Genomic DNA, 20,166 nt, shown 5'->3' with positions numbered 1-20,166 from the left:
TATAACAAAGATTCGTATTTCCTTGAAATATATAAGCAGATGATTTTCGATCTCGGTCGATATTTTAAAATGGTAAACGTATATTTCTTTATGGGGAAAAAGAAGAATTTTTATATTTCATTTAGTAAACACCTTGGAGACCCTCGATAATTCCACGTGCCGCATTACGAATGCACCGCCCGTAAAAGTGAAAGCATGCACTCACGTGCTTCTAAATTTGTACTCCAACTGGAGTACTTACTAAAAATAGTTTCATTCATATTTTACATGATTATACTTAGCAATTACTACAGCTATTTCTTACAATATTCATGAAGAAATTTCAAATGTTTAAAAATAAAATTATTAAATAGGAATCGTTCGTATTAAAATATATCGAAATAATTCAGTTTTGTCCGGCCATTTTCATTTCATTCCTCTTTACATTGCACTAATGAAAAGCACATATTTTTAAATAGTGAAATTTATTATTGATTTAAAAAATAATATTACAAAAAAAAAATGATTATATATTGAATTAGAGTGTGTTATACAGAGAACATTACAACAGCAAGCAGATAATCTGCAATCGTAACAAGAAAAGTGTTAACGATGTTGATTATTTATGTAAATTCAATATACGGGAATTTCTGTATGCAAAGTCAGAGAATAATTACTAGATAAGAATTTTTTATTTTACGATATATTTTATTATATGTCAATAATTTAAATATTTGGTTTGATTTTTTGTAAAAATTATAATTCAAATCATAATTTAAATATTATATATACCATATTAATTAATAATAACAACGAGAATTTAATAGAAAATAAATTATATTATATTGCATATGGATATTTCGTGTTTGAAATTTTTCTTTTTCGATTAATTGAAATATCGATTTAAATCGAAAGTATTCTGATATCGAGTATAATAATCGAAAATGATTAATGTCTTCATAGGTTACTCTCAAAAGTAAAATTAACTTATTTGATTGAATTGTTTGAATTTTGTAACCAAAACAAACTTACAAAATTTAGTAAAATTAAGAAAGAATTTTGTATTATAATAATGAGTGTTACCATTACTTTCGTACTGTTTGTTTATTTCTAAAATAAGGTTATGTGATACTTTATAAACATAATCATATTCTTGTATAATTCGAAACAAATGTGGATTTTCATTTATAATTAATTTTATTGTATATAGAAGGTTAGTATTTGCACTGTTTTTATTGTTAAATTTTTAAATGCAATCAACGTTATAATCGAATCTTATTCATATGCATTTAATAGATGTATTAAAGAAAAAAAATCTGTTCATCATAGTTCAATATAATTTTAAGCATTTAATAAAATGAAACCATCGATTTTCGTTGAAAATGAGTCAGTGCTACTCGTAGGAGAAGGAAATTTTTCATTTTCCGTAGCGTTATATCAACTTAACCTTAAAATAAACTTAATAGCTACGTGCTATGAATCTGATATATCTGATGAAGCTGGAAAGAAAAACATAGAATATCTTAAAAGACATGGTTAGTGAATAAACAATATATAATGTTTTATAATGTAAAATTTATAATATGTAAGTGTACAGATTTAAATTTTTTGAAAAAGGTATGATGAAACGCTATGATTTTCTTTTCAGGCATACGTGTATTGTTGGGAATAGATGCAACAAAATTAATGGAAAATCCTATTTTAAAAAAGGAATCCTTTGATAAAATTATTTTTAATTTTCCTCATGTTGGTGGTAAAATGAGAATAGAAAAAAATCGAGAATTATTAAGACAATTTTTCATAGAAATTGAAAAATTAAATAATCCTAATGTAGAAGTATTGATAACTCTTTGTAATGGTCAAGGTGGAACACCTATGGATGAGCCTAAAAGAAATTGGAATGATTCATGGAAAGTTACAGAAATGGCAGCTCATGGAAATTTTATATTAACTAAGATAGATCCATTTCTTTGGTCGTATTTTCCAATCTATGTAGTTACAGGGTATCGTAGTTTACAAAAACAATTTCATACTACGAATGCATTGACTCATTTTTTCAAAAGGTCAGAGCCACCCAATTATCAAAACATATCTCCAACAAATAAAATTAATATTGTTACATGCGATATAAATAATTTTTTAAGAAAAGATGTATTTCATGTGTCAAACAAATTATCGAATTTAAAAATTTGGTGCATATATCCACCAGCATTTACCTTTGATATAACTATTTGTGTCACAGAAGATTTTAATCCATTAAAATTTTATACTACTTTATATAATCATGCAGGTTACATTGTGGATGAAATTAATTTTATTGGATCCTATATATCTCCATCCAAAGAAAAGACCACGAAAACTTATAGAATAACTTACAAGTCTTATATAGTGCCTCTATATAGACAAAGAGTAATTCAAATGCATCAAAATTTAATTCCCAATATTTTAGAGGAAAATCTTAATGTTGTAATAGTGAGATAAAATAAATTCAGTCCGTTTAAAGGTATTAATCTTAGATACAGAAATATTTTGCTGATAAAAAAAAGAAAAAAAAAAAAAAAAAAAAAAAAACATTGGATAAATATTTTTATTTATATTTAGATTAGTATTTTTATTTATATTTAGATGTATTGCTTTCGTTGTCTGAATAATATTTCTATTCATGCAACTCAAAGATTTTATCCAGTACCAAATAATATAGTTGCAAATATAAAAATACATAAAATGATAGATAAAAGAATATGTCAATCGTTTTATACGAACACTTATCATTGTGATAATAAATATATTCCAAATGCTATACGTACTAAAAAACCCAAAACATCAGGCAATACATCACAATATTTTGTGGATATAAAACAGGCAAGCTAGCTGAAAATATCACTTTTTATTATGTTTTTAATATTGATTTCACTACAATATATTATTTACATAGGTAAGAGTCATTGGTGGAAAAGGTGGTGATGGAAATATATCGTTTCTGCAATTATGGAAAAATGATCGTGCAGGACCTGATGGAGGAGATGGTGGACATGGTGGGCATGTGATTTTCCAGGTAGAGTGATTACAAACAAAATTTTTTAATTGACTTAGTATAAAATATGCTTTTTATTTATTTGAACAGGTTTCAAATAATGTTAAAGATTTTAAACATATTAAAAGTGTCTTAAAAGCAGAACATGGAGAAAACGGTTCTTGTAAAAATTGTTATGGTAAAAATGCTAGTCATAATATTGTACCCGTTCCTTCTGGAACTATAATACGTAACATTAAAGGAACAATATTAGCTGATTTGGATCAAGATAATTCGATGTTTATTGCTGCACGAGGTGGTGCAGGTGGTCATGGAAATACTTTTTTTACGTCTGACATTCAACAATCTCCAAAAATTTGTGAATATGGAGCAGTTGGTGAAGATTTGCAATATATACTGGAAGTAAGAAGTATGGCTCATATTGGACTTGTAAGTATTTTATATAATTTTGGTTAATACGAAGTTAAAGATAAGATTGCTAAATCTTTTAACTTAAGATAATGTGGACATAAATAGATGTATCTCTTTTTTACGTAAATGTTATTTTATAGATTGGTCTTCCAAATGCTGGTAAAAGTACACTTTTAAGAGCTATATCTAGAGCTAGACCAAAAGTAGCATCTTATCCATTTACAACTTTGAAACCTCATGTGGGTACAATATCATATGATGATTATGAACAAATTAGAGGTAATATTGATTTTTTTTTCTTTTTCTTAATGATGATTAATTAATCTTGCTTTGATTATTTCAGTGGCAGATTTACCTGGACTCATAGCTGACTCTCATAAGAATAAAGGTCTTGGTATAACATTTCTTAAACATGCAGAACGTTGTGCTATTCTATTATTTGTTATAGATCTTTCTCTTGATGAACCTTGGCAAGCATTAGAAATATTAAGTTATGAAATCAATCAATTCAATAAAAATTTAAACAATAGATCTTTTATTGTTGTCGCTAATAAGATGGATTTACCTAAAGCTAAGGTAAGAAAATGATATAATGATCACTAAATTCTTGATCGTTTAGATTAAGTTAAAAAAAAAATATATTACTCAATGATATATTTACAGGAAAATTTACAATTGTTAAAGGAGAAAATCGATATGCCTATTATACCTATATCTGCAAAAGTAGGTATTAATATATCTACTTTATTGAAACAAATTAGGATATTATATGATGAATTAAAAAAAGAAAACGACAAATCAATGAATAAAAATGAAATCTTTATATAATTTAAACATATGTTTAGAAATACATAATTGTAAAAATATTCATAAAAATGAGAATTGTTCCCCCACTTTTTTATCATATCTTTAAGCTTTCAGTGTTTTTGTACAGAAATGAAAATCTTTTACTACAGCTTTCACTTGTGGTTGATTAAGTATTGTAGAAAACCATCTATTTAAATTCGTATATTGTTTTCTTAATCCTGGAGTTAAAACGTGTTCGTAAAGTGGTAATAGAGCACTGAATATTATAATATCCGCAAGAGAAATTCTTTCGTTAACGAAATAAGTTTTTCTAAGTAACACATCATTTAATTTCTTTAATGAATTCAATGCATCTTCTTTTGAAGTTTTCCCATCTAATATAATATTTTTTGGTAATGTTATTTGAGAAGACGATAAAATCCAACCTGCAATTGCTGGTAAAAGATGATTATCCGTATAACTTATCCACTGTAATATTTTACAAAAAGCAAATAAATCATTTTCACATTTTAAATTAGTATCTGACAAATAATAAGCAATGGCACTGCTATTACAAATTTTAATATCACCAATTTCTAAAACCATATCTGTTGTAGAATTCTTATCTTCTTCAATATATTTTATCACAAGATCTTGATTGCTGTATTGAGCTGCAATTTGAACTTTGTAGCTTTTAATGCTATTTTTATTTCCAAAAAGTATTAATTTCGGAAAAATTTTCGTATTCACAGAATTCGTATTTGTTACGCTATCAACAGTTGAATTAGAAGAAAGATCTAAAAAATTATAAAATATCTTCTGGTTAAATAACTTCTTTTAAAAAATTGACAAATAACTTTGAATATTTAATTAAATACCTTGAATAGTTGATTTCTCATTTGTAATCCCAAGTTTTGAATTAGCGAATTCTTTAGCTTTTTGTATTATTTTAGTTAAAGAAGAAATATTCGAGCCTGAAGCTTGAGCAGACTCAGCTTTTCCACCACCTTTACCTCCCATAAATGGAGCTATCTCTTGAATCCATTCATTAGCCTTCAAACCTTTATTGATAGCTGTCTGAAATTATTGTAATAATTAGTTTGATATACGTTCTTGGATTACACTATACGTTGTTATTTTTTTCTTTCCTTACTTTAGGAACAGCACTAAGGGCAAAGATTTTGTTGGCATCTTGATCAACACTTATTAATAATGCACTAGTATCTGGAGATAAACTTCTAATTTTTTTCAATGCAGAATCTAAAGCTTTTGTATTGCTAAATGCTTTCAGTATTTCTACAAATACAGCACAGCCAATATTTGATTGAATCATCTTTTGAACGGTTTCAACTGCCGCACTAGCAACAGCAGTTTTAGCTAATCTCTCTTTATCATCGAGGGATTTTTTTAATTCTTTTAGCATACCACGTATTTTGTCCTATGTTCAAAACACAAAATATAAATAATTTTAATTTAATTTATGAAAATTAATTATAAAGTTATATGATTAAATATACCTTTTTCCAACTAGAAATTATAGCATGAGACACATCTTCATTTAGCTCTACTATCTGCTTAATATACTCTTTAGAATTTGTACCACTTTTATCAGTATCAATAGTATTTTTCAACTGGTTTAATTTATCTTCTAATAAAGCTGATTTTTTAAGTGCTTTTTTTGCTTCAGGTCCTGTTAAAGCAACTATACGTCTTATACCTTTAGCAATAGCTTCTTCACTTGCTATGACAAAATCACCTATGTGTCCTGTATTATGTAAATGTCTGTAATATAAAAATAACTAAAAAATTTCTAAATTCCGTTCAACATAATGTTTAATAAAAAGATATACTCTTACGTTCCACCACAAAATTCTACACTAGTCTTCAATGCAGCATCATTCAAAGGATCTTTCTCCAATTCTTCTATTGGTATACCTACACTGACTATTCTAACAGGATCAGGATAAGTTTCTTCAAACATAGCACGTAATCCTTTAATAGTTTTAGCTAATGCCAGATTGCTTTCTTTAGCATAAATATTTTTATTTTGTTGTACCATATTATTCGTAATTTCTTCTGTTTTTTTTACTTGATCCGTAGTCATAGCTCCTATAATGTAAAAATATATTATAAATTTATTTTAATAATTCTAAATCTACTTTAATACAAGATAATATTCTTCAAAAACCTTTGTTAGTGAAGTCAAAACGTAATCTGTCAGGTGCAACTAACGATCCTTTTTGATCAGCTTCTAAACCCAAAACTTGCCGAAGTGCATAGTTAAGAACATGAGTTGCTGTATGATTACTCATTATTAGACGTCTACGCGTAGTATCAATATTTAGATAAACCTTATCACCCTTCTTCAGCACTCCTTCTCCAACTGTACCAATATGCAATACATAGCCACCTCTAACTTGCACATTCGTAATCCGTATTTCAGTTTCCTACGTAAAATAAGAATTAGAATATTTTTATAAAACATCTTATTATATAAAATGTTCTAAACTACTTGGCGCTCTAAAATAGTATATATTTACTTCATCATCAACTTTTACTAAAAATCCTTCATCATATATTTGTCCACCTTGTTCCGCATAAAAATTCGTTTTGTCTAATAATATTCCTATTTCCTGTCCAGAATGTACTTCTTCAACGAAAGTTTTTGAATGTCTTAGAGCAATAACAGTACTAGTGCACGACTCAAACGAATATTCATCATACGGATTATTATTTTTTATATTGTAATTATATTTTGGTAAGTCATCGGTGACTGGTATTTCTGCATTTTGTAATTCTGTGATTGCATGAACATCCAAATTAATTTGATCATCTATCCCTCCAACTTTATTTTGAGAGATAAGCTAAAATAAATAATACTGTTATTATTAAAAATATAAGTAATAAAAAATATTATAGCCGTTTTAATACCTGTGCTTGTTTCTTTGCTTCTTCATAAGCAATCATATCAACTTTCAAACCTTTCTCTTCAGTCATGAGTTGTGTTAAATCAACTGGGAAACCATATGTGTCATATAAACGCCATGCAACATCCCCGGGAACAACCTTAGAAGATTCGAGTTTTGCTATAGTTCGATTTAATAAATTTCGTCCACGTGATAATGTTTTTAAGAATTGTGTTTCTTCTTCATTAATTGTATCAATTATACTTTGAGGATCTTTTTTAACTTCTGGGAATATATCGCCTAGACAAATAAATGATAGAATAAAATAATGTTCAAAAAAATACAAAATCTTACTAAATTAATACTTACCAAGTAACTCTACTATTACATTTATCAAAGATGCAAAGAAACCAGGTTTTGCATTTAATTTCTCAGTGGCATAACGTACAGCACGTCTTAAAATTCTTCTTAGAACATAACTTTAAAAAAAAAAATTATTAAAAGAGCATGAAGAATATAAATTAAATATTCATACTATATTATATAATTTACCCTCTTCCAGTATTATCAGGCATTCCTCCATCAGATAGAGCAATAGTTAATGTCCTTGCATGATCTGCCAATACTCTATATGCCATATCAATTCCATTCTTATCTGCATCCCCTACCCTTCCTTGATAAGGTGGTGCTCCAGTACCTTTTTGAATTGCTTCAAAGATGGGCATAAATAAGTCAGTATCATAATTTGCTTGTTTATTTTGAATGACTGATACTAAACGTTCCAATCCTAAACCACAATCAATATGTTTTTTCGGTAATGTTTTTAAAATACCATCTAATTCCCTGTAATATATGTGTAATTCAATTTTTACCATTTAACGTAATTAAAAATATAGTATGCATGTTTCTATTTTCATATTACCTATTATATTGTATAAATACAAGATTCCAGATTTCTAAGACATCTGGATCATCCATATTTACTAAATGAGCAGCTTCTCTACCACCAATTCTATCATAATGTATTTCACTGCATGGTCCACAAGGACCAGTTTCTCCCATTTCCCAAAAATTATCCTTCATGCTACCTGGTAAAACGTGAGAAGCTGATACCCTACAAAAAATACAGTTAATTATAGTATATACACTTGAACAAATATACTTATATTTAAATGTTTTAATCATAAATTAAATATTATTCTGATATTGTATTTTTAATTACCCAAGAGAAAGCCATATATCTTTACACTCGTTATCAGGATTCAACCCAGATTTTTCATCTCCTCCAAAATATGTAATGTATAATCTATCTGGTAATAATTTTAAATTGACTGTTAAAAATTCCCAAGCCCAAGTACAAATTTCTTTCTGAAAAAATGTTTATTTTATTAAAAATAAATTTATGAGAATAAATTAACATATGAGCATACCTTAAAATAATCACCAAATGACCAATTACCCATCATCTCGAAAAAAGTATGATGATATACATCTTTACCAACATCATCTAAATCATTATGTTTGCCTCCAGCTCTTATACATTTTTGAGTATTAACGACTCTCACCCATTTTGCCATATCACTGTTAGGATCCACTGTACCAAGAAATATGGGTTTGAACTAAAATAAATCATATATAAAAATTATTAAAAAATGTATATTCTAACAATTATATTTAGATTATATTTCAGACAAAAAAAATAATATTATACTTGATTCATTCCAGCATTGGTAAAGAGTAAAGTTGGATCATCATGTGGTATTGTTGAACTTGAATGAACATATTCGTGCCCCTTACTTTTGAAAAAGTCAATGTAAGATTGACGAATTTCCTTAGAAGTCATTGACACATTCATTTTAATCTTTGTCTTTTTTCTGGCTGTAATGGAGTAACACTAATTTGTATTAATTTATAAATTTTACACCATATGGAAATAGATTACATCAGCTGTTTAAGCAAAATTAAAAAAAATATATTATTATCTATGAGAAAACAAAATTATTATTCAAATAAGATATTTTAAAAATATGTACTGTAGTTTTATGTTTAAATAAAAATAGCACATTACTAGTAATTGACGACAATTGAAACACAGATATTAAAAACCGTGTAGTCGACACACATGTATGTTACCGATTAAAAGTACTGTGAGGAGAAAGGTAGAAAATCAAAACACGTGCATGCAATTTATCGCTCTACTACTAATAATCTCCAAATTGAAAAAAATGTCAAAAAAAATCTTCCCATCCTATTTATGGAATATTCATTATGATAATATTAATATAGACAGATAAATACCAACATTTGTAGATCGACGCTTTACTAAACTATTAGTAATTCACCGACAGGCATAGGTTGTATTTCTCGTCGTTTTAATACATAAAAAAAATTAACTAAATTTAGTCAAAATGCCGTTTATGATAGGTAAAGAACCTATACGAAGAACGCTTAACTATTTAAAAGCAGGAAAATTAGTTCTAAAGGATAAAATACAAATATTATCCATTAATTATAATAGTAGCGGGGAACATCACTCAGGAGCGAGGTAAAATTTAGGTTAGATATTTGTTAATGGAGTATCGTTTTTTAAAAATATTATATTTTTAAAATGATTTTATATTTTAGAGATTTCATATTTTGGTACTTACCACAAATACTATACCAAAATCCAAATGTACAAATTGTTACATTTAAAAATATAACACCATCTCCTTTTATAAAATGTTATTATGGTATGTAATTATATAAATTATTTAGACTATATAATAATATTGTAATATAGTATTAATATTAGTATTAAGTAGATTATAAATATTGTTAAAAGTAATATATAATTATATTTTAATTATTATTAATATAAATATGTTAATATACTTATTATTTATATTTATTAATATCAGTAATATGTAATTGTATTTTGAATATTATTATACTTTAATAGAAAATGGAAAGACGATGTTAATAGATATAGATAGTCAACCAAAAGAAAGCATTCTTCAACATCTTATTAAAGTGATTGGTAAATCAAAGGAACTTTTAATTGAAGAAGAAATAGCCAAAGAAAAGAAAGATAATCCTGCTAACTTTGGTGTTGGTTGTAAAAAAAGTTGCATATGTGAAATTCCTGGACAAGTTCCATGTCCTGGTGTAGTACCTCTCCCTTATCATATGAGGGGAAAAACATACTTAAAAAAATATTAATGTAAATATATTGAATATAAATGTAATATCTAAATAAGTGATAGGTTTTATTATTTCAACACAATAATCTTAAAATCCACTCTTAAAGTTTATTACATGTTTTTGTTTATTATCAAAAGATGTTGATACAATATATTATGAAAATACACGTACGTCATGTACATACATATCAAGCATAGCATTATCAATGAATTAAAATAGTTATATTTTTGATGCTTTACATTTGTCTGCACCATATAGGAATCATTTACGCACGCACACATACACACGCAAGAGAAGAATCAGCAATTTTATAATACTATGCTTTTATAAATATAAATGATATAAATATCAGTGATAATAATGACATGAAAAGGATTCCATATTGTATTTCTCTTCAAATGATCACTCAAAATATGTTGTTTATGAAAAATGTGGATAGACAATTTGAGTTATCTTCTTGGCTTATAACGATTATATGGCTTGTTATTGTGGTGGTTTCCACGATTATGATGGCGTGTAGATGTGGACGGTTTTTGATTTTCTGTTCTCTGATATAGATGTATGATAGGAGATCCATCCAAAGGTTTGTTCAATTCAAATTCTTCTTCTGATTCTTTCATTAATTTGAGTTTTGCTTCTATTGCCTGAATAGCAGTCTCACGACTATAGGAATTATATTAAAATTAATATCTAAATTAGAAATATCAATAAAAATGAAAAACCAACCTTATTTTTTTATCTTCTTTTTTTGCACCTGCTAATGCAGGTATATCTATTTTTGGCTTTGGTTTTTCTATGTCAGGCTAAAAATAAATTAGTATAAAAAATATGATTTTTATTAAAATATAAAATTATATTTGTATTACTTTTTCACTTACCTCTGTGACACTATGAGCCCATCTTACTACTATATTTTTAGCACCTACTTTTAGATTATGTAAAGCATCTTTTGCTGCTTCAGCATCTTCTATCTTTTTATAAGTAACAAATGCATATCCCCTTGGTTGACCAGCTTGTGGACCTGACCGATGAAATAGCAGGTCGAACTTTTCGATTGTTCCATGTTTTTGGACGAGTTTCAGGAGTTGGTACCAGTTGACAAATAAACAGTTAGTTTTTCAGATAGTTTTATAAATTACAAATGCGTCATTGCTCAATATGATGTTTTAATTGATTAACATATTAACACATTGAGAAAATAAATGACTCATTTGAAGAAATAAAAACCATAAAATATATGATCATGCAAATACTTACTCATTAATCCTTAGATCTAGGTTACCCACCCATAATCTTCTATCTTCTACCTGATTTGATTTTATAGGTTCTAATGGCAAAGGAACTTTAGCACCTGGCTGTAATTCATAATCAAGATTAACCAACGATTTGATGATTATCCAAACAAATAATATTTTTTAATCTTAGGGAGATGTATGGAATCTATCTGCTTAAATCCATAAAAACTTACCTCCATACCAATGGGAGAAACAAATAAGCTTTATCACATTAATGATAAGAAACCCTAGCTAGTCGATATTGATTCCAATATAAATCTATAAATAAAAGGAAATATTAGATCTTCTCTTATTTATAAGAACCCACATAGACATAATATAATAGATTAACGTGCACTTCGATGAAAAGCTATTTTAAAAGAGTATTTTAAATTAATTCCATGCTTTCTATTACCTGACGAAGCTTTTACAATTACGCACGACATTTTTTGAGATTTCCCAATGTCGTTAACATAATACATAATATAAAGGAATAATACGCGAAATGAACATCAAACATGTCGCGCAATAGAACGAAATAATAAGATTATGTACGACTAATCACTACTTATCTGTATATAGAATATAAGATTTGATTTCAATAACAAATTTTGTAAAGATTTTGTATATGTGTCCTATACATACACACGGCGTCTAAAGTTAAAATTATAGATAGGATGCGCCATCTGAAGTGTCCTCAAATTATTGCCTCAAAAAGAAACATTAGAAATAGATATATACATTAATCTCCCTCAATTTCGCAGAAACTTATTGAATTTTATATATTAGAATTGATTTTTTGATTTTCTTCTTATATTATTTAGATTTTTAATCAGAAATTAAAATACATATGAATATACAGTTTACATTTAACAGTTACGTTTCATACGAGTGTAGTAGCTTATGATTTAAATATGGCGTCATTCTTATGTATATTTTATTAAGGATAAACATAAAATAATAAATAATTTAGTGTGTTTATATCACTTGCATCTTATCCTACATTTTGAAGAATAATTAGGTGATATGGAAAGAACAACTTTGCCCGAACAATCGGCATCGCAAACGGAGACAGTATTGGAGGGGGATATCACTGATTCTGGATCACAGGTTCGTATTGTTAGCTTATACGTCATTTTATTGATAGTACCGGTTATTTGTTATTCTGTAAAGAATTACAAACCGAACGTTTTTATAATATTAAAAGATCAATTGAATTTTAATTGATACAGATTTTTTTGCCGGTAAATTTTTGAATATTTATATGAGTGTTATTGTTTATATTTACGGCGGTAAATATTATATCTAGTATTGTTTCCTCCTATTCTAAGTTATATTTGTAAATAGAAGAAATATGTCCATATCATTTGGTATTACTATATTATACACTGGTATTAAACCAAGGTTTTTACCATTTTTATATAATATCAATAAATCTAAGAGTTTCTGTACTATCCAAGAGAACGATAGTTCTCCATTATCTGGTATTCGTATTTTGGATCTTACACGTATAGTGGCCGGTCCTTATTGCACTATGATCCTTGGAGATCTTGGAGCAGAAGTTATAAAAATTGAGAAACCTGGTAGCGGCGATGAAGCACGTAAATGGGGACCACCATTTTTTAATGGAACTCAAGAGTCTACTTATTTTGTGAGCGTTAATAGAAATAAGAAGAGTATATGCATAGATTTGAAAAAAGGAAGAGATATTATCTATGAGTTGGCTAAAAAGTCTGACGTACTTGTAGAAAATTACATTCCAGGAAAATTAATGAAAATGGGTTTAGGATATACGGATATAAAAAAGATAGCACCTCATCTTATATATTGTTCCTTGACTGGTTATGGTTCTGTAGGTCCTTATGCTAATAGACCAGGTTACGATGTCATTGCTAGTTCCATAGGTGGTCTTTTACATATCACAGGCTTTAAAGATGGACCTCCATGCAAAGTGGGTGTAGCTATGACTGATATGGCTACAGGTCTTTATGCACATGGTGCTATCATGGCAGCATTACTTCAAAGATTAAAAACTAAGGAAGGACAGTGGATTCAATGTAATCTTTTATCTACTCAAATTGCTAGTTTAATAAATATCGGGTCAAATTACTTGAATGCTGGTCAAGAGGCAACAAGATGGGGTTCTGAACATGAAAGTATTGTACCTTATGAAGCTTTTTCAACAAAAGACGGATACTTAACAGTTGGTACAGGAAGTGATTTTCAATTTACTGAGCTAATTCAAAAGATGCATTTAATAGAATTAGGTAATAATAATAAATATAAGAATAATGTTAATAGAGTGAAAAATAGAAAAGAATTATTGAATATACTTAGAAGTGAATTTAAAAAGAGAACAAATAAAGAATGGATGGCAATATTTGAAGGATCCACATTTCCATATGGACCTGTTAATACCATAGAACAGGTAAATTTTTTTAGGAAGTTTAGGAGTTATACATCTCAAGAAATATTGGAAAACATTGTCCAAGAAATATATTTATTTTATAATAGGTTATTATGTGTATTACATTATTTTATAGGTTTTTGAGGACAATCATGTAAAACACATAGGATTGGTTAAAGAAGTGGAACATTCTAATATAGGAAAAATATGTGTTGTTGGACCACCAGTAACATATAGTTATGCTAATAATAGTGTCAGACTTCCACCTCCAATGTTAGGGCAACATACAAATGAAATCTTAAGAGATTTATTAAAATATTCTGATGATAAAATACAAAATTTAATATCACAGAAAATTATACAGTGATCAAACTAAACTATTATCATTATTTATATTTAACGATTATATATCTATTATTTTATAATAATTATATGTTATTTTATTTACATAATAATTTTACAGTAAAACATTGTATTGTATCATATAATAAAACTTATTTTTATCGAGCTTTTTTATTATTTTTTTCAATGTTCAATGTATATATATTTTTTATAATATTCTTTTTTGATAAATACAATAGATTTATATTTTTTAGGATGTTCCAACCGTACGCTTGCGTCTTAGAAAACCACGATCAAACAAAAAAGTTCAGTGGACTCAGGGAACTGTGGACAATGAACATATGAATAAAAAGAAATCAAAATGTACGTTTATTCAAGTGAAACTATTATTATTCAAAGTGAATTGTATGTCAAGTTTGATGTTATTTTTAGGTTGTTGTATTTATAAAAAACCAAAAAATTTTGGCGAAAGTAGTTCTGATGATAGTGATGACGAATGTGAACATTGTCATGGTCATAAAGATGTTCATGAAAAGGCTTTACCAAATAATGCAGAACCATCTCAACATAAAATGAATCCACTATGGTAAATTACTTTATTAAATAGTTTTATGTGAGCAAATATTCAACTAAGCGTATTTTTCTATTTGTTTTAGAATTAATAGAAGCAAGATTAATATAAATATATATATTCTCATTTTTCTCCTAATAACTATTTCCCATTGAGACTAGGGTGTCCATGATCTGTCTTCCACATCACTGTTAGGTTTCATCTGAAGAAAGTATAAGCACCCCAGGTTAGTTAATTAGCTTTCTTATTTTGTATTGCATTATGATATTTAAATGATGCATTTTGATTATGTGTGTGTGTGTATATTTGAAAAGAATATATAATTTAATGAGCTTAATTTTACAGGCACTGCAAACACCAACCATTATAAATAACATAAATTAAAGTCTTATTATAATGCAAAGTACACAGTATTATGCACGGATGTTATAAAGAAAGCTGCAATTAAAAACTGCAGCATAATAATGAAATTTTATGAAACATAAATTATTCATTTTATATCTGCTTCTTTAAAGGGAGAAAGAATATTGATTTGTAATACAACATGAATATGTTACATCTTTCATTGTTCACTTTTTTAATATTTTGTAAAAATTCAAAATTCTTTGAATTCAAAAAGAGAATAGATCATACAATAGTGTTTAATCAATTTGAGTTCTCTTAAATATGATTTATTTGATTATTATTCATGTATCTCCAATTATTTTAACTTAGTTGCTGTAAGTACTAGATTCATGATCTTATATTCATTTTAATCAAAATTGATAGTAGTAATCTGAAATTCTTATAAAATTTTAATTTTATTTAGTCGTAGAAAACTAAATTTTTTGATGAATAGTGCATTTAAGAATTTATAGACATGTTATCCAAAATTATATTTTATTGAAAAAATGTTAATAAATTTCGGATCAATATAAAGAAATTAGATTTTCTATATTTATCTTATTACATGACACTATATATGTTGCAGAATGATTATAATAGTAACATTATTTATATTATTTCTGTTGTTAATCACTCATGATGTTATGTTACATAGATATATTTTGATGACAGGTACGTGACATGCTTAAGACTATATTCTTATTATATGTTATATTATATTTTCTGAGGACACTGTATTCTGAAATATATCTTTCTATATTATTCTGAAAAAGTATTATATATAAGTATACTTTTTATGTCATTGAACAGAGGTTCCCGTAATTTTACAATCAAATTTATTGTCTTCAAAGTAGAACGATAACTCACTCATTATTCTTTGTATTTTAATACTATTATAATGTATATTCATTTAATAAGAAATAATAGTTATAATATATACATAGAAATTTGCAAATTAAAAAGAAAAATCAAACATGTCACGTATAAAAATGGTCAAAATTTCCTAAATTTTAATAATTATCGCATATAATAAACCATCAAAAGAGTTTGACATTTGTTATTGTAATATTAAAGAAATTAAATATTTTTATATATGCGAATATATATCATATAATACACCAGTAGCTTAGTAGTTAAATTGCTTATTAGAAAACTTATAAATATGTTCAAAATAATATTAAAAATCTACCTGATAACGGAAAAGTAAATATCACTGATATATTTCATGATGTTGTACTTTAACAAACTTTCACAATAGTTATTTATATCATTCTCTATATAGAAATTTGAATATATTTTGCGAAGACACGGATGTGCCAATACGTTTATTTATATTCTAATTGAGCAGAAAAAATAACAGCTAATCATGTTGTTTCGTTTGGTTATTATATAACAACAAATAAATGGACAGTAGAAACATAAAAAAGTAATTTAAAGGAAGTTATTAACAGGAACACTGAACATATAGTAAAAGTGCTGACTTTGTAGAACTATACAGTTGTATCACTCAAAATTATACACACACACATACACGTACTCATACACACGTATATATAATAATTTCACAACTGCATTCATACTATGCATAAATGTGCTCAATCATGTTTGTGTTAAGGTGAATGTTGCAGGTATAATTGTTATGATCCAGTAGATATACAAGGCTGAGAGATGATTTTTTAATCATAAGCTTTTAAATAGGAAATTTAATAGTCTTTAGTCAGTCAACATTACAACCGGGTTTATGATAACTGCTCTTTTTTCTTACTTCCATTCCTCGATTAAAAGAATGTTCGTTTAAACCTAAGGATTTCACCATAGCTCGACTGCGCCATATTTTGACTGTATAATCATCGCTAGTTGTAACTAACATCTCGGGATCTTTAGGATTGAAAGCTACAGAATTGACAACATCAGAATGAGGGAATTTGGTTAAACAAACTCCATAATGTCTATCCCAAAGATAGCCATGTTTATCTTCAGCACCACTAGGAAAAAGAAAAATATAATATTAAGAATTACATTCAAATGCGAATTATTGATTTGAAGCAAAACATCTAAGAACTGTTAAAATCCTTATTCACCTTGCCACATATTCGTTGCATACATCCAGAAATATAAAGAAACATTCATTATTTGGAGTATATGCTTTATGCGCTCTTAACATTGTACCAACTTGTTTCAATGTTACTAAATCAATTACATGAATATCTATTTCTTGAGCTATAGGTGGTGGTTGTAATGGATTAGTAATAACATATCCTCTTGGCCAAGGTCTTGTATTGACATATAAATATCTGCAAAAGTATTATTATTGTTTCTATATTTTTTCTACTTATGCAATGTATGAAATTTCATAAAATTAATAATTTTTGTTACTACATACACAAAAAGTAAAATCAACAATACCTGTGATCTGGAGAAAGACCCATTCCTATAATATGACCATGTAAATCAATTAAGTGATCTACTTTATCAAATCTATCAGCAACTGCTTCATAATCCAACCAATTAGTATACAAAGTTCCTGAGTTTTGTCTTTCTCGTTCTCTTTCTCGTTGCGCTAATCTTTCACGAAGTGATGGTCCTGGATCTAATCTTCTTGGAAAGGTAACTAATTTGATTCTTTTAAAGCCAACTTGATGAGGTGTATATGTTTTTGATCCAGTTGTAAAAATTAAAAATTTCTCTGGATTATTAGATAATTCATCAGAATCACACTCTTCTGCTGTTGATGATTCTATTAGGAGCAATAATAAATAAGAAAATAATTGCTCACAAAATTATTTAGTATATATATATATATTTTGGAGAATTTTAAGTTTATTATATATACCTGCAGATTCGTTCTCTTCATTCCACTGTTGATTTTCATTTTCGTTTTCATTTTCATTTTCATTTTCATTCTCATTCTCTTTCTCATTTTCACTATCACTTTCGCTATCAGCTTCATGTGCTGTTTTTTCTTTTTCAACTTGTCTATATTCTTTATTATATTGTATGGGACTGGCATATTCAAAACCGTCACCAAGTTTTATCCAATTCATAAAACGTCCTTCTATTGTACTGTACCTATTTGAATAATTTTACATTATTTTGTAATGTAATTAACTTTCATGTATCTTTATGGAACTATCAAATATACTAGTTATGCGGTCTTACTGTAATCTAGATGAGACATGATGAAGTACAACTGGTTCTTCTTGTGGTGAATTATTAGTTGAAGATGTTGCTATATGATTTTGAGCATTATCTTCTTTGTTATTTGACGATGAAGGTTGATCTTGTGAACTTTCAGAATCGATTGCGGGAGCTAAGCAATTTGCAATCATAATTGCTCTTATTGAAGAAGCATTTCCATTATAAAACCTATGAAATAAAAAATAAATATATTACAATATTTTCTTAATTTTTTAACAATAATTAATGTTAATAAGTAAACTACATTATAGTTAGCATACCTAAACAGTTGTGTCATGATGGGCACATGCTCACTTGCTGATTCTTGATTAGCCTTATTTAGCCAGAGTACACTAGTACTAACCAAGTGTGCCAGCCAATATAAATTTCCACTTAAAAGGTAATGTTCACTATACCAAGTACCAAATATATCATACGGTTTATTCGCCACTCTACATTGAAGTTGAAAGCCAGCTATAATGAAAGAAACAATAAGAAAATAGACTCGTAAGTACAATAAATTTTTAATAATTGAATTATACAGATTTTTTCTTTTTTGTTTAAACTTTTAAACTTACGTGCTACTCTGAAGACAGCTATTTCTCCTGATGTACTATGTGGTGTACCAAAATGTACACCAGAGACAAGAAGCAAAGTATCAGTAGAATTGAACTGTGAAAACTGAGTATATTTCCAGCTAAATGTTTTCATATCATTAAGATATATAATATTAACTGGGTGTTGACTTTTCCATACCTGTCAATCATTCAAATTAATATGTGAAAATTATTTATTATATTAATATGTGACATAAAAATTGTTATAATTATATGAGTATAAATTAATTTTATGAAAGACAAGTAAAATGAACGTACAAGGATGTATCCATCTTTTGAACATGTTGCAAACATTTTGCCATTGTGCGAAAAACTAACATGCAATACTTGATGTGAATGATGATTTAGAACTTCAGTTTCTATTAAGGGAGTATGATATGCTAAACGCTTAAATTCTTCAAACCAGGAAGTTTTTCCTAAAACATGTATATTTAAAGTTATAAATGAATTTGTTAGGTGAAATATATTTTGATCACCAGATTTTTTTATCATGTATGATAATATATGCATAAAAGTTACTTCAATATTAAAATTATTACACAAATATATAACACAACTGACCTGGCATAATACCAATATTTGAATCTATTTTATAAGTTTGATAGAATAAGTCTCTCCAAAGAAATTCATCCTGCGATACTTTGTTCCATGATCTACATACTTCTCCTGCTGTTACTAGTTCTCTTGGTGTTAGGTATTGAAAAATACTGAGAAGTATAGAATCTGGCATATAATACCAATTCTCATCACCCTCTGATATTTGTGTCGAATCTTCATCTGTATTTGTTTCTTCGTCGAGACTTTCGACGCTATTTGTTCCATTTTCTATAATATTTTCAACAACATCCATTCCTAAATGCGGTTCCTTATTTACTGGAACAGCTGATATCTGTCAGTAGTTGTTGCTCGCACTACTCCACCTATGATGTTAGGCAGGGAAATGTAAGTACGTGCGCAGTAACGTTTTCTACCGATTGGTCTAAATTTAGGCGGTAAATTTAAGGACTACAAAATTAATTGACGTCACATGCGCGTCCGCATACCACATGCCCACGTAAAATCAGGTAAATTTTAATTGGTTCTTATTAAAATCAT

The 20,166-nt window shown here is 27.6% G+C and overlaps 6 protein-coding genes across 14 annotated transcripts; 3 read left to right on the top strand and 3 right to left on the bottom strand.

The window, feature by feature from the left end:
- Positions 1-924: 924 nt before the first annotated feature.
- LOC124425158 (mitochondrial ribosome-associated GTPase 2) lies at positions 925-4,300 on the top strand. 4 transcript variants are annotated; one of them, XM_046965111.1, is made up of 8 exons: positions 925-1,192; positions 2,270-2,482; positions 2,605-2,841; positions 2,915-3,034; positions 3,104-3,442; positions 3,565-3,703; positions 3,768-4,000; positions 4,088-4,300. In XM_046965111.1, exons 3-8 carry the CDS (start codon positions 2,605-2,607, stop codon positions 4,250-4,252), a joined length of 1,233 nt encoding a protein of 410 aa, XP_046821067.1. In that variant the 5' UTR covers positions 925-1,192; positions 2,270-2,482; the 3' UTR covers positions 4,253-4,300. The 4 variants fall into 4 exon arrangements, with proteins under 4 accessions (XP_046821067.1, XP_046821068.1, XP_046821069.1 ...); XM_046965112.1 differs by having other exon boundaries at positions 2,581-2,841; XM_046965113.1 differs by lacking the exons at positions 2,915-3,034; positions 3,104-3,442; positions 3,565-3,703; positions 3,768-4,000; positions 4,088-4,300 and adding an exon at positions 1,276-1,514 and having other exon boundaries at positions 1,628-2,482; positions 2,605-2,747.
- Positions 4,223-9,551, bottom strand: LOC124425155 (alanine--tRNA ligase, cytoplasmic). 5 transcript variants are annotated; one of them, XM_046965106.1, is made up of 15 exons: positions 9,419-9,551; positions 8,828-8,994; positions 8,547-8,735; positions 8,339-8,484; positions 8,039-8,230; positions 7,669-7,959; positions 7,486-7,595; positions 7,142-7,416; positions 6,751-7,074; positions 6,399-6,657; positions 6,067-6,319; positions 5,728-5,992; positions 5,364-5,648; positions 5,089-5,287; positions 4,223-5,007 (listed from the first exon to the last, which is right to left on the bottom strand). In XM_046965106.1, the coding sequence occupies exons 2-15, from the start codon at positions 8,969-8,971 to the stop codon at positions 4,334-4,336; spliced, it is 3,606 nt and encodes a 1,201-aa protein (XP_046821062.1). In that variant the 5' UTR covers positions 8,972-8,994; positions 9,419-9,551; the 3' UTR covers positions 4,223-4,333. The 5 variants fall into 5 exon arrangements, with proteins under 5 accessions (XP_046821062.1, XP_046821063.1, XP_046821059.1 ...); XM_046965107.1 differs by having other exon boundaries at positions 9,415-9,547; XM_046965103.1 differs by lacking the exon at positions 9,419-9,551 and adding an exon at positions 9,185-9,326.
- LOC124425163 (probable 28S ribosomal protein S25, mitochondrial) lies at positions 9,525-10,354 on the top strand. The gene is made up of 3 exons (XM_046965124.1): positions 9,525-9,661; positions 9,742-9,848; positions 10,058-10,354. The coding sequence occupies exons 1-3, from the start codon at positions 9,525-9,527 to the stop codon at positions 10,315-10,317; spliced, it is 504 nt and encodes a 167-aa protein (XP_046821080.1). The 3' UTR covers positions 10,318-10,354.
- A 32-nt stretch (positions 10,355-10,386) lies between these two features.
- Positions 10,387-12,215, bottom strand: LOC124425162 (probable RNA-binding protein 18). Its single transcript, XM_046965123.1, has 6 exons — positions 11,989-12,215; positions 11,768-11,852; positions 11,557-11,654; positions 11,178-11,391; positions 11,026-11,102; positions 10,387-10,962 (listed from the first exon to the last, which is right to left on the bottom strand). Exons 2-6 carry the CDS (start codon positions 11,771-11,773, stop codon positions 10,749-10,751), a joined length of 609 nt encoding a protein of 202 aa, XP_046821079.1. The 5' UTR covers positions 11,774-11,852; positions 11,989-12,215; the 3' UTR covers positions 10,387-10,748.
- Positions 12,216-12,273: 58 nt separating this feature from the next.
- On the top strand, positions 12,274-14,896 carry LOC124425159 (succinate--hydroxymethylglutarate CoA-transferase). The gene is made up of 5 exons (XM_046965115.1): positions 12,274-12,683; positions 13,088-14,001; positions 14,117-14,253; positions 14,577-14,685; positions 14,755-14,896. Exons 2-4 carry the CDS (start codon positions 13,108-13,110, stop codon positions 14,665-14,667), a joined length of 1,122 nt encoding a protein of 373 aa, XP_046821071.1. The 5' UTR covers positions 12,274-12,683; positions 13,088-13,107; the 3' UTR covers positions 14,668-14,685; positions 14,755-14,896.
- On the bottom strand, positions 14,891-20,010 carry LOC124425156 (F-box/WD repeat-containing protein 5). Of its 2 annotated transcripts, none has more exons than XR_006942442.1 (10): positions 19,633-20,009; positions 19,330-19,487; positions 19,033-19,210; positions 18,736-18,928; positions 18,437-18,643; positions 18,111-18,346; positions 17,684-18,014; positions 17,359-17,571; positions 16,467-17,262; positions 14,891-15,095 (listed from the first exon to the last, which is right to left on the bottom strand). XR_006942442.1 is itself a non-coding variant. In XM_046965109.1 (10 exons), the coding sequence occupies exons 1-10, from the start codon at positions 19,919-19,921 to the stop codon at positions 15,051-15,053; spliced, it is 2,070 nt and encodes a 689-aa protein (XP_046821065.1). In that variant the 5' UTR covers positions 19,922-20,010; the 3' UTR covers positions 14,891-15,050. The 2 variants fall into 2 exon arrangements, 1 of the variants encoding a protein (XP_046821065.1); XM_046965109.1 differs by having other exon boundaries at positions 17,043-17,262; positions 19,633-20,010.
- Positions 20,011-20,166: the final 156 nt, after the last annotated feature.

Source organism: Vespa crabro, chromosome 6 (genome assembly GCF_910589235.1).
Source record: "Vespa crabro chromosome 6, iyVesCrab1.2, whole genome shotgun sequence".
Taxonomy (NCBI): domain Eukaryota; kingdom Metazoa; phylum Arthropoda; class Insecta; order Hymenoptera; family Vespidae; genus Vespa; species Vespa crabro.
Note: the sequence above shows the minus strand (reverse complement) of the source record. Positions and strands in the feature narration are given on the sequence as shown.

Excerpts from the sequence above, each read along its gene's own strand:
- LOC124425163 (XM_046965124.1), top strand. The coding sequence starts at position 9,525 with ATGCCGTTTATGATAGGTAAAGAACCTATACGAAGAACGCTTAACTAT. Across the intron at positions 9,662-9,741 it reads GAACATCACTCAGGAGCGAG|AGATTTCATATTTTGGTACT; the intron begins GTAAAATTTAGG and ends TTTATATTTTAG. Across the intron at positions 9,849-10,057 it reads TTTTATAAAATGTTATTATG|AAAATGGAAAGACGATGTTA; the intron begins GTATGTAATTAT and ends ATACTTTAATAG.
- LOC124425159 (XM_046965115.1), top strand. The coding sequence starts at position 13,108 with ATGATCCTTGGAGATCTTGGAGCAGAAGTTATAAAAATTGAGAAACCT. Across the intron at positions 14,002-14,116 it reads CTGTTAATACCATAGAACAG|GTTTTTGAGGACAATCATGT; the intron begins GTAAATTTTTTT and ends ATTATTTTATAG. Across the intron at positions 14,254-14,576 it reads GTCAGACTTCCACCTCCAAT|GATGTTCCAACCGTACGCTT; the intron begins GTTAGGGCAACA and ends TATATTTTTTAG.
- LOC124425155 (XM_046965106.1), bottom strand. The coding sequence starts at position 8,971 with ATGAATGTGTCAATGACTTCTAAGGAAATTCGTCAATCTTACATTGAC. Across the intron at positions 8,736-8,827 it reads CCAATGCTGGAATGAATCAA|TTCAAACCCATATTTCTTGG; the intron begins GTATAATATTAT and ends GATTTATTTTAG. Across the intron at positions 7,596-7,668 it reads CCTGATAATACTGGAAGAGG|TTATGTTCTAAGAAGAATTT; the intron begins GTAAATTATATA and ends TTTTTTTTAAAG.
- LOC124425162 (XM_046965123.1), bottom strand. Across the intron at positions 11,103-11,177 it reads GGGCTCATAGTGTCACAGAG|CCTGACATAGAAAAACCAAA; the intron begins GTAAGTGAAAAA and ends ATTTATTTTTAG. Across the intron at positions 10,963-11,025 it reads AAAGAAGATAAAAAAATAAG|TCGTGAGACTGCTATTCAGG; the intron begins GTTGGTTTTTCA and ends TAATTCCTATAG.
- LOC124425156 (XM_046965109.1), bottom strand. The coding sequence starts at position 19,921 with ATGGATGTTGTTGAAAATATTATAGAAAATGGAACAAATAGCGTCGAA. Across the intron at positions 18,929-19,032 it reads AGCTGTCTTCAGAGTAGCAC|CTGGCTTTCAACTTCAATGT; the intron begins GTAAGTTTAAAA and ends CTTTCATTATAG. Across the intron at positions 17,572-17,683 it reads GGTCTTTCTCCAGATCACAG|ATATTTATATGTCAATACAA; the intron begins GTATTGTTGATT and ends ATACTTTTGCAG.
- LOC124425158 (XM_046965111.1), top strand. The coding sequence starts at position 2,605 with ATGTATTGCTTTCGTTGTCTGAATAATATTTCTATTCATGCAACTCAA. Across the intron at positions 3,035-3,103 it reads GTGGGCATGTGATTTTCCAG|GTTTCAAATAATGTTAAAGA; the intron begins GTAGAGTGATTA and ends TTATTTGAACAG. Across the intron at positions 4,001-4,087 it reads TGGATTTACCTAAAGCTAAG|GAAAATTTACAATTGTTAAA; the intron begins GTAAGAAAATGA and ends ATATATTTACAG.